General features: G+C 41.4%; 1 protein-coding gene across 7 annotated transcripts in view; it reads right to left on the bottom strand.

Annotated features, from left to right (window-relative positions):
- LOC136435984 (glial fibrillary acidic protein-like) overlaps positions 1-12,992 on the bottom strand; it is a 37,914-nt gene that overhangs the window by 5,342 nt on the left and 19,580 nt on the right. For 4 of the 7 annotated variants that reach the window (XM_066429707.1, XM_066429720.1, XM_066429695.1 and 1 more), the window contains 2 exons: positions 6,013-6,618; positions 1,257-1,317 (listed from right to left, as the gene is read on the bottom strand). In XM_066429707.1, coding sequence (XP_066285804.1) covers positions 1,257-1,317; positions 6,013-6,618 — 667 coding nt within the window. The remainder of the gene's footprint in view (positions 1-1,256; positions 1,318-6,012; positions 6,619-12,992) is intronic. The other 3 variants (XM_066429714.1, XM_066429721.1, XM_066429699.1) reach the window with 1 other exon arrangement.

Genomic DNA, 12,992 nt, shown 5'->3' with positions numbered 1-12,992 from the left:
CCACCTACTGATAGTGCCATTTCCCGAGATCAGATATCTGCTTGTAGCTTAGCATTAGCCTATGATACATAACTTTATTGCACAGCAATTGTACAAGGTACAAAGTATGGCATTCACTGCAGCTGGTACATAGATAACATTATATTAGGCTAATCAGTCTATCTTATGATATATGTTGCTTTATGTCGAGTTCAAGAAATTAGCAGCAGCTAATTGTTTGTAGGTCACACAGGTAGTAATCTTCGCTGGAGGGTGTGTAAGTAAGTGGGCAAATTTGCGCCATCTGGTTTTTCTCCCTGTCAAACAGCCTATGTTTGAATTATCGCCTAAATACTATCACAAGATTCACATAATACATGCTACTGCAAAACTGCCCCAGCTTTATAATAAGTAATAACGTTATAGTATAGAGAAGTGAGTGACGATGATGTCAATAGGATCTCCATCGACCAACAATGACACAGGAGTAATGCCTGCAAATGATTAGTTTCCACTTCAACCAACACCTAACCAGTTAACGCACATGACTAAACAACTGAATCAAAATTTAAATCATCATATAATGTATCTCAACACCATTGACAGCAACTCTTGAACACTAGCACCGATATTTGCCTCCTTGTGAAGTTTGCTTTGAAGTTTTCAACCAAGTGGTTTATTTAATTACATTTGTCAGTATACTAGTAACTGTTTGGATGGTCGAACACAACCATTCAGGCGAATTACGATATAAACAGTTCGCAGATCACCCTCGATAAATATTGCTGGGGAAAGTGAAGTGATCCGTGATGTGAATGACTAATCACAACGTCATCATCCATGCATGTAATGCTGCTCATACAAGTTTAACCCTTTTCATGCCCTTTTTACGCCAAAAGTAGTTACTCAAGCAACTGTATAAATTCTTGAAACAGTCAGACGTTTCAGACAGCATCCGCTGTCTTTCGCCAGTGACTAAGGATAGGGCTGGAAAACCCTTTCTCAACCCATGCCCTTTTTAATTTCGTAAAACTTGCTGTGCTTTTATGCCGGATGTCTGTTTAAGAAAAGTAAGTAAAAAGGACTTTCTTTATCATTAACTTAAACAATTCAACAGTTGACTGAAAACAAAGATCTCTAGACTGATTCGTGAAAGCGGTGGTTCAGAAGCGTTGTATAGTCAACATCTTATGAATGGTATCATTAGATGACGTGTTATATTACCAAAAAAAGAATTGCAAAACACAATGTAACTGAAAAAGTTGTTGAATGCTTACCTGTCTTGTTCGTGAAAGGTCGTCCCCTATTTTTGCTCGCATTTTGGACTCATCCTCCCATCTGAAACGACAAAAAAGTTTTAAAGTGTCAAACAGGTGTTTCAAAGCCTTGCAATACACCATGTGGCTGTTTTGTTAGCTAGGGTTTTCATAGGTATACGATACAAATTCTGTACATGTAACTACACTCATAACAACAATGTGGGCTAAGTGCACACGTGTAATAAATAACCGGATGTTATCTAAGTTAGAGAATTTCTTGTGTCACACCAGTACCAACAATGACTACGTCACTAGGGATTTCCGCTGTTCTCCAAGTTGACTTTTCTTATCAATACCGGAGGTGACTAATCACCAAGCAGATGCAGAAGGACAATGTCATAACGTTTCTCAATTTCCCGGGTGAGCGGGTGCTTCTATGTGTTTTTAGGCCCGCTGCTCCGGAAACCAGGAGCTTGAGAAATGTAAATCTACATCTGCTTGGAGATTAGGACGCGAGGACCTATTTGTACTATTTGTGCTGACGCTCATTCAAATCACATACTAGTAGTTTACTAGGCCTTTGTGCAGAAGGTTACTGTGGTTTGTTAATCGGGCAGGTCGGAACTTCGTCTAGACAAACAGTCCTGTTCATTTGCACATTCCGAGACGAACTCCTTCCGCCATTTTGTTCTTGTTACACCCACAATCCATTGTGAAAAACATTTTCCAAAATAGTCAACATAAGACGGACAAAAATAAGTCGTTTTGCTTTTATATTGCGTAAACAGAGCTGATAAGGTACACGGGGGTACTTCAGAACTTCTCAAGTGCCCGACGAGGGCTCTCATTTATTTGGAACGACACCCCAAGATCAAATATCACCAAGGGCACCCAGTTGCCACGTATCCTGAGGCGTAACAATACACACGACTGGGTTTCGTCCAATTACCCGACTGTTGAAAAGGTCGTTGCGAGTGAAAAATCACAACCATGGCCAGAATAGAATATTGAATAGAAACAGATGTTAAAATGCTCATCAATTATTTTGATACACACTGAAGTTATCTGCGGGTGTAAATTAAAGTGGCAAGCGGCTGTAAAGGTATCCATATTTTTTTAAAGAAATTTCACAATCTCTACCATGTGTAGATCGAGGTAATTACGTAAACGAGTCGTGCATATCGTCACGCCCCACTTTGACGAAACAACGACTTGTTTTTTTTTTTGATCAGCCAATAATCCAAGGTTAAGAAGCCCCCACACAAGGACCTATGTCGTCATAATGCGTGATTGACTTACCAATACCCCGCTATATATCATTTCAAATGTCAGGGTGGTACATTTGCCGTAATGTTGAGGTCTAGAGATGATCGGACGAACCAGTCATAGTGATAGTACAAGATATGGTGACTGTACATGTGTCAATCGTCTATGAAAATAGTTAAGGTATTAAAATGTGAAGTGTGCTGATCTTTGGCATATTCAGTTAAATATGTACTAATATGGGCAAAGTTGATGTTGTTGAAGTTTCGAAGGGAATTGTGTACGCCTTCATGTGTGTTTTGACGTGCTTTGTGAAAGTTTGTATTGGATTTTGAATATTGTTCCCAGGGCTAACCCTTTGTCACGTTGAATAGCCTTCGGCTAGTTGAGTAGCCCTGGTTGTACTTTTTTACAGCCAAATAAATAAATCAAATCAAATCAACTGATTTAGATTGCAATAAAAAGGCACTAGATAGAAATATAAGACAGCGATCAACTACGCTTTGAGGGGTGATAATAACTTTGTCAATTTTCTCGTTTTTCTATATCAACACTTGCTTTAGGGGGTGACGAACGAGTCACCCCTAAACGCCGTATTACCAAGTAATATTCAATATGCATTCCGAGAAACCCTTCCGGCGTTAGTACTATAGTACTATTGTTCGGCTCAACCCTTTGGTCTTTAGCTATAATTGACGGTTCCAACATAACCGAGACTGACGTCTTGAACTAACACGCTAATTGTCCGTATCAAAGTCAAGAGGTATATCAAGCAGCAGACGACTAAATACAAAGTGACTTGAGATTGTTTAGAGTCTTTACGGCTACGATATGATAATTATAGCTTTCTTGGCTGAAGTACAAAATGTACCAAGTGCCAAAGCACCCCTGGAACGCACTGGAATAATTTGAATAATGATAAATGGACGAGAAAGCAACTTTAAACCTGAATGACCCCGCGTTTCAACAGGCAATGGGGATAAAGACTTACCTTTGACTCTTGGCTTTAAGAGGTTATTCTTGCTCAATTCGGTATGCGAAATATGTTGAATCCGGCTAAGCCTTCAACATTGTCCTTTATAAGATGAATTAGTATTGTGTCCTATTTTGTAGGGTTGTGAATTTTAGATTGTGACCGATAGTCATGGTACGAGCATTGCCTATGTACACTTATATGGTCATATGCAAGTATGTAAACTTACTAAGTTACAATTAGATATCTTCACAGCACAGTTCTGTATTTACAATAAGAAAAAGTGTCAAGAGCCATGGCGACTGAATATATCAGCTCAATTTTTGGACTCTCGTCTTACTCGTCTTACTATAGCCACGCTGTGAAAGTGTGGACTAGAAAATACAGTGCTTCACTGTTTGGTTGTACGTTGGAAACATATGATATGGCATGGCAGCGACCTAGATGTAGCTTCACTCACACATTCTTTCGTCTTCTTCTGTTACGCATTTCAAAATGGCGCCACCCTCGCATGACCAATCAAAATAAACAATCCACATAACAAACAAACAACGAAGAAAAAACAAAGCAGTGGTAAGAGGCACAGACAACGAAAGTGCAAAATATGGCCTATTACTTTTTTTTACGTTCTTCATAGAGAAACGAGGAATGCAATGATTATAGGGTTGGGTGAGTCATAACGTTCTTAAGGCGGCCAGGTGGGCAGGTAGCTCTAAGCGATGTCCGGCGCACCTACAAATTAAGGCCAATAACCCGAGGGATGATAATAATGTTTTCCTCTCTCGAAGGTGTGTTTTAGAAATCTCGCCATCAAGTCTGAATGACTTCTGATCATTTCCCACACCTCTCTAATGCACCCCTCACCTAATGGCATTGGAACTAGTCTTGTAAAGGGTGTGGGGGGGGGGGCGAAATGTTCTAATCCCGTCTCAGACACAGTTTTCAGTAGTTGTTTTCAGCGACCTCGATGTGCAAACAAGTGAATGACCTGCACAACTGATTGAAATAGACTTCAGTACTGGAAAGACAAGAAAGTCGTTCAGGAGTCGCCTACATTCGGAGACAGCACTCCTTTATACATAACTCGTTCGTTGTTGTTCGGTATAAGTCGTCCATCTTCGCAGCGTGATTGACAAGTAATCTGATACTGTAATAAGTATCCGACTATCGTATCACACTTTGTTTCTGAAACGGCTTGGTTCCTAAGCTTACGACATATTCCCGCTCACAGTCGAAGGAATCAGTTCGAATTTTGTCGTAGTCGAGTTGGGGACCGAACCATTATATGTCCTTCGTGGGATAGACAAGTATTGGACTCGTCGAAACCAATCTGAAAGGTTGTTGTGGCCCCTTAATAAGTACTGTATTGGATCCGCCCATTCATCATTGTGCTTTACGATGTGATGATTCGCTTTTAAGTCGGCTAGAATCCCCGGAGACCTCTAGTTACTGTTGTACTTTCTACTCCATAAAGTTTCACGGCTAGCTTGTTGAACAAATCTGCGGGGGTGAAGAGTTCGAGCCCCATACAAGAGGCACCCTTGGTCCGAATAAAGTGAAGGGAAGAAAGGACTATTGTCTGGCGAGGACAACTTGCCCCCGTGGTGTAACGATCTCTCCAAAAACACAGCGTCACCAAGCGAACGATATCACTTGAACCAAAATCGCACCAACCGTGATAGGAATGTTTAACATTCGTCTATCAGTGACAGAAACAAAACATACACAGAAAGTGCAATACTTAGATGGCGGGAACGATAAGCATGTATTTTTCTTTACACTATAATTATATATTACATGGCGCGTGCCTCAGGCTAAGCCCGGGGAATTAACACTTGACTTGATTATTGTCAACAGTTGCGTTGAATGAAGTGTCCCTCTCATCTGAACCTCCTGTCACTGAGAAGCTTTAAAACAAACAAAAAAACACAACACCTGCACAATTGGTGACGAAATAGCCTTCTTCTTCTTCTTTTAGTGTCTGAGAATGTTCTGAGGTAAATTATCGTCTGAAAGGCACGAGTGATGACCACCTGTTGTCTGACTGAAAGTGGCTGAGGGAAATTTGATACTTCTCGTCTGACAGTAGACCGTCTCCCCTTCACTGAGATGAAAGGTGTGCACAGACAGCACCAAACATTGCAGTTTGAGGAAAGGGGGCACTTTTATTAGTGCACAGTGCTGTCCTTGAAAAGTATTTGTTCGAAAGGCACGTAGGTACACAAACCGGGAACATCGGATTACAGCGGGAGGTATCTTTGACAGACGCTGTCATGACCTCTCATGACGAAACGGAGCACTTTGGAAATGAAAGAGGATTCCCAGCTGAAAACTGGGACAGGCTAATCCCTCAGAGCTGACGACGTTACAGTTGTTCGATACTTTGTTTTCCCTCGCACTGAGAGATCAATGCCCTAAAGGTATCAACAGAAAAGTAAGGGGCCAGTTCGGGGTTCGACCTTTTCTCAGTCAACGTAAACAACACGCCTACGCTTTCAAATTTGCCGAGTGAATTGACAAAATATTGACATGACTTACTTTGCCTTGTATTCCTGGGCGTCCCTCCGTAGCCTGTCGCACTCTTCGGAAAGGTGGGCTTTTTCTCGTTCGAGGTCTTCAAGTGTCGCCGGGTTATCCGACGACTCGCTGCAAGTGGACCTCTTGTCGAAATTCAGCAGTTCGACCTCCATGTCTCTGAGATCGGTGCGAAGTTTCCTGTTTTCGGAGTCTAACTTCCTCTCGCTCTCAGCCTGCTCCGCGCACCGTTCGCGTAACTCCCTCATCTCTTTCTTCAGCTCAGCTCCCTTGGTGTCTCCTAACTCCATGAGAGTGATCTGATCCTTGAGAAGTTTATTCTGGTCCTCAAGAAAGTGTACTCTCTTGATATAAGACATGAACCTCGTGTTGAGTTGCTTCATCTCGTACTTAGACTGGTCCGGCACCGACGACGACGACGACATGTCTTTCACGGAGTGTATCGAGCTCCAGCGGGTGAAGGCGGTGGACGGGCGGTGGTAGGAGCTCGATAGCCCCGAGTAGCTCACGCTGCGGCTGACGTAGGTCGAGGTCCTCTCGGCTGAGGTAGTGTTGGGCGGGGACATGCTCGGTGACATCGTTCGGGTGGGTGAGAGGATCTCACTGCTGCTGGAGGAAGGGGGAGAAGAACAGAAGCCGTTGATATGAGGTGGATATGCTTCAGGGGTGAAGTGGTGGTTAGTAGGTGTGCGGATCATGTTGGGTGAATGTGGGACGGCCTCTCTCATGACGAACTACCCAGGGTCTGTACATGTCAGTCTGTCGCCGGGCGAGACAAAGTTTATCGCGCAGGCGCAGTAAGCCGGACACTCGCCTGGCCGGACCCCCCTTCCCCTTGGGCGCTCTTATCAAAAGGTCATGACCCGTAAGGATGGGAGCACACCTTGATGACGTCACAGCGAAAACACCTGGTTGGAATGGCGTGGGCATGGGGAGGGGGGCTTACTCACATGTATGCAAACTATTAGCTGACCTCTTATGTTTCCTTTAAAAGGTTGTAAGTGTATGTGCTTGTTGGTTTATGTGGCTTAATAGATATGACTTGTTTTGTTAAGTATGACCTCAAAACACATGAGGTGACCTTCCTTACAGGGGTCTACTATAGAACCGATTAGAACAGCTTTGAGAGACATGTTTCGACCAGATGTTATCACTTAGAAAATTGCGCCTTTCATTTATTGACAATAACGTGTCCAAATTTGCTCCAGGAAATTGTTCAAATTAAGGCACATTCGGAAGCCTGCGAAGCAAAACGGTTGAAAAAATATCATCGTCGCCGAATTCTTAAGTATCCTAGAAATACAATACAAATACAGTTGTCCGACCTACTTGTAGGTGTAGGGTCCATTCAAAGTTTTTTTCGGAGGGGGAAAGTAAAGATCAAATGACATTTAGTGTATGTATTGAGATCTCAATACAGGTAAGACAAAATATAGAGTCTGACACAAGAAGGAAAATATCCAGATCACCCTGGTACAGGATAGCATTTTCGCCAATATGAATCATAGGTAGGAAATGTGTCTAATGCTGTTAAATACTGCTCAGTTACGGTGTTATTGCTGTCTTAAAGTTTATTTTGTCTACAGTTACTGAATGTGAGAGAGGTTACTGTTTCTCTAACGTTACACTTATTAATTACATGTCAACCACCGTGAGAAACTAACAGGTAGGGCTAGTTGTACACTCTGGGGGCCTCTCCGTTATACATGCAATCTCAGGCGGGGTGGCTTACAGATAGTTTTGACCACCCTTTCCGCTCAGAACACCATGTTCAAATGTTCGAATTATAACCGATCACCATATTTTCCTTTCGAAAAGACAGAAGGCCACCTCGCGTAAGTTGAAAAGTATACAGTTATAAGACGGACTGGTCCTAAATCTATTGCATTGAAAATTGCATTGCTTTTTAGCAGTGTCATGCACAAATAGACGTTAAGACGAGGTCAAACAAGTAGGTTAACAACGTCACGTTCAAGCGGACCAATAGCCGAAAGAAAACACCCCGTCATAGCGGCTCCCTGTGACGTAAAGTCTTCTGGCATCCGACACACAAAACTGGACAACTGCTTTGTGTTGGTCACAATATATATACTTTAGTCTCGAGCAAGTTACTTATGCCTCAGTGCAGAAGAATAAAGCGAAGACACGGTATGAAGGGAAAACAGAAATGAACTTCTTGACCTTGTGTTGTAGTGCATAGGTAAATGTCGCCTGTGTTTGCGCACCAGTGTGTATCGGCAAATATACAATGTAACGTTAACCTAGGAATGAGCGGTGTAAAAGGGGCGTTTAACGCGACTGTATGTATTCATACATATTTGTCGTTGGCTTTGATGTGTGGGGAGGGGGGTCATTTCTGATACGCATGTTATCTAGGTTAAAGTACAGTGGATGCCCTTACTTAATTGTTTAGCAATCCATATCTTTGAAGGGAATGGCGACTCCTTTATTTGTATGCGCATTGGCTTTGTCAAAAAAAGTAGCCAGGATTCTAAGATTTAATTAAAGTCTTGACGACTTGCTGTGAGTCAAATCAAGCTGCACTTTGTATACAACCCAGAATACTTTGCTGCTTTGGTACAAATCATCGCAGATTTTATCGTAGCTTCTTGGATGTTTAAACAAGCACAAAGAGTAAAGGACCATTTAGGTTTACGATTAATTCAAGACAATACCATGATAACATCAGATCTAATGAGATAATTTTCCAACGATTATCACCCCCAAAGGATGCTTTTATATCTAACCACTCTTTACCTTATTCAATAAGGTTTAAAAGAGCAAAACAAAACAAGGTTAAGGCTAAATGTATTTAACAAGAAATATCGTACTATACGGAACGACAGGTTTGCACCTTACATGCCTTCTCGCCAGTTACTAGTAATTTCTGTATCGTTTATTGTTTATTGTTTGAAAGACTTCCATCAGTGAGAGTACATACATGCATACTTCACTCTTTCTGGAGGCCTAAATTATACATACAACGTCTACATCGACAAATGTGCACCCAGATGTGTACGGTAGATATGAGAAAATGGTCTAGGAATGGGATCCAACATGCGTCAACAGCAGTGGTTTTCAATAAAAGATTCCGTTTGTCCACGTAAGAGCCCCCAGGCGCGCTTATCTCAAATTGCACCATTGTCCACCAGAACAAAGCACCTGTTCATGGTGAGGTCATTATTTAGAGCAGACTACGAGTGCTCCTGCCCCGGGAGACACCGGGTTTGTTCAGTTGACCGAAAGTTAATCAAATTGGTAAATTAGCTTCACTGGAAGCACAAGTATGGCGAGAGAAGGCATAAAGGTTATGTCGTCAGACGTTAAGCCCTTCATCCAAAGGGGGAGGGGGGCTTCATCCAGGTAGAGTCGTCCAGTCTTAGGGGTATTGTGAGTATGTAATATGCTGTTCCTGTTATGAGGAAGGGTCTATTGTTGACAAAAAAAATTTGAGACACGAGGATTTGTCGAGATTCCCGCTTTCTTAGCCGTTATCACGCAAACAAGGGTCCCGGATGGGGCATTTTTGCCTTATGTCAATATCAGGAGACTGAAGCTGCATGGAATATAACGTTATCATAGCAGAAATGACAGGTAAAAAAGCGTTAACATTAATGTATATTCAGAGTGATTCTATAGCTGTAGTGAAAATTGTATTGGGGTTCGCTTTACGTTTTTGTTTGTTTCTTTGTCTATACAACCAATATTTGTTGTTTGCTCGATGTTATTCATCTGTTTTGTAGCTGATGATTTTTTGTTTTCTGTGCCATACTCAATGTATTTTGATTTTGAAAATCAATAAAAAGAATGATTAAAATATAGTTCAGGATAGATCTTGCCGTTTTTCTATGTATTCCTCTTGCACATTTGTAAACTATAATCGCTCGTTGTACACATTTTGTAATCTCTGTTACCGTAAGAAGTAAGACGTTCCTGACATTAAGATATGACACATATAAGGTACCAAACTGCCGTTTTTAAAAGCTAGAAAAGTTTTAAGTCGTCATAAAAACTACAGTTCGGCACCTTATATGTGGCATATCTTAATGTCAGAGACGTCTTATTTCAATCGGTAACGCAGATTACAAAATGTGTACATTCAAATGAGAACGAGCGTATTACGTTTTATATTCTGATCAATGACGTCACCTGACACGTGACGCTCACGTGATGTGACGTAATAATCTCTAATCTAGACATTCTGTCTACCGAGCTGCAATAAACGAGGGGAGTCTCCCATCGGAGAAACAACGCCCTTTGTTATCAAGGAAAAAATCGATAGTTGAACAGTTATAAATGGAAATACATTGAAGGGTGATAAATCAAAAGTTACAGCTTAGAGAGCCAGTGTGTTAAAAGCTTTTCCCAGGAAAAGAAAACTCATGTCGCATTACTAGTTTGATAGTTCTTTGGGTGTAATATTATAACGCTATGTTGATAGCTATGTAGACAGCTAGTATTTTATTTTTTCCTACATGGTACGGTATCAAATTTTAATACGTGGCTTTTTTTGAGAATGTTTAGATAACATTATCTCCTCTTTCCAGTTGAGTTTCTTTAAATGCTAACTGCAACCCAAACATATATACATTACGTGTATATGAACCAAGCTTGGATTGGGTTGTACAAACCCTTTGTTTAAAAGTACAAACAGTAAGTATATATTGAGCCATTGCCTTTAATCTTTGACTTTTCAACCAAATATCTACCGCATATGGGTTGTGATGGAGGGGGACAAAAGCCTGGCAGCAGACAAGAGACAATGGAGAACAATGACGGACCACTTGAGTATGATGATGATAAGTGGTGGTTATGATGGTGATGATGTCTAGCTCGAGGATCAGGTGTCCCGCCCACCTTTACAGTGTTGCTCTCCACAAGACTACGCACCACACGTACATAAACCCTCCAGTGGACGGGTATAGTCTCCACCAGACTAACTACGCCGGCTATAGGGAGAAGATTTGCCAGGGTTTCACTTGCAGGCTCCTAGGATTGCAGATTGGACCCTCTCTCCGTAGTCGACTCCCTTAGCATACTATTCGCTCTATTTGGCCAATTTCTACTATTTTCCCAGCCATCCGCGGGGCCTGATAGAGGCTAGGACGGGCAGGCCCAGGGATGTTACTGCACGATGCACGTACGGGTAACAGAAACAAGCACAACGCGTGACTATATTGCGAATGTTTGCGTCGTTAGTTCTTAATTTACCACCACGTCCAGTGCATTAACTTTATTGCTTTGCTCAGCTATGTTTAACTCCCTGGTAGTTAAGTCTTTTCGCATGAGACTGGCGGTTGCGTGAATATAATATCAAGATATTAAAATGCGCTATGCAAATTGTACCCAACGCTTACGACTGGTACGTTCGAAAAGTTTGCTTTATGTTTACTTCTATCAAAAATTATATCAGTTGCCTTTGCAGTTTTCTTTCATATATGTTGTAAAATATATTCTAATCTCAGCATGCATGTATCGACAACTGTTACCTCGTACCAGCTAGTTGATGCAAATGAATAGATATCAAAATGAATGCAAATATCATTGAAATACAGGACGTTATACATACACTGCCAATGTCCACATTATTGATAAACATATAGCAAAGTTATACAATTTGATATATAGAGGTTGTATTGTATCAATTACTTTTAATATGAAATTATCATTAAGGGTTGTATGCAACATTACCGGTGGTGCATTCCAACGATAGGGGTTGAATGGTCACTGCTGGTTTTGGAATGACTTGCCAAGATTATGGGATATTCAGGTTTCGTCCCTGTACGCCATGGCCCACGGGCGTGATTTAATCATTTACTGCCGTGCGGTGCTCAGCCAAGGGTAAACGGCAGCCCAGAAAACCCTTGATCCGTATCAAAGAGAACACGCGATTGGCCGATCTGTAAAGAGGTGGGATGGGCAACGTTCCTTTTTTGGTACGGTTATTGCTATTGACGCAGAAAGATTGTGACAACAATAAGAAGTTTGGACGCTCCCCATCTTGAAATGCCTCTCTATTGCAATAAAACGAGATAACAGGATACCGTGATATTTGAATGTCTCTCTCAATCGTTTTGGCCGTTGATGGTAGCCAGCTGAAAGATATTTACTGTTTATTCTTGATGTCAGCCTGGAGGATCGTTATGAAAATAACTCAACTTTGTTTGCCTCCAGTACTGCTCAAAGTACAATCTGATGGTAAAAACACTAGATTACAATAATAGCATACAGATACTGTTAGGAAGTCTGGAAAATTAGGAGCCGATGAAAATTGCATTGGGTCGTGTGTGTTTTATAGTTTAAGGACCGCTGATATATCCATCAACATTATTGCCTTTGACATGCCTGTCTTCAATGTGCACCTAAATGGGCTCAACCTCAATTTGGAAACGGCGCCCTAAAACGATTCATCTTCGTTCCCTTTCACTAATATGTAGGTCACTGTATAACGAAGAGGTAGAATGCATGGTCCCATCTTTCGTGCAACATTATTGACTGGAAACTCGTAACAATATCCGCGCATTGATGAGTCCAAGTAGCGATAACTCAGCAAATATCGACACATTAAATACACGGCTATTCTTTACCCAAAGCCCACGTCATGTATGAAGAGATACAGAATACGAGACAATGCAGAGAATCTGGTCGTATGAAAGCAATAAACCGTACTGATAGTGACAGAGAGGGTGAATTTAGGGACAGTTCTGTAAGAATAAGATGGATGATGCGGCAATCTGGTATTCGTCATACCGAAATTTCAAACGAATCTGCAATGGGAATCTACACTGTCATTACATTATTCAACAGCCCCTGCACTTGCATATAAAACTGTCATCGACATTCATCGAGATTACATTGAAGATCCGCTGATCGTATTTTTGAAAATAAATTTTTCACGGAAACAAAGTTATGGTAATTGTTGCCGCGAAGACACTGCGGAATCGTAGCTCTTTTATGGGTGATGATTTGGCGATTGCCTATAA

This window comes from Branchiostoma lanceolatum, chromosome 1, assembly GCF_035083965.1.
Source record: "Branchiostoma lanceolatum isolate klBraLanc5 chromosome 1, klBraLanc5.hap2, whole genome shotgun sequence".
In the NCBI taxonomy this organism is placed as follows: Eukaryota; Metazoa; Chordata; class Leptocardii; order Amphioxiformes; family Branchiostomatidae; genus Branchiostoma; species Branchiostoma lanceolatum.
The sequence above is the reverse complement of the archived record's forward strand: the minus strand, read 5'-3'. Positions and strand labels throughout refer to the sequence as shown.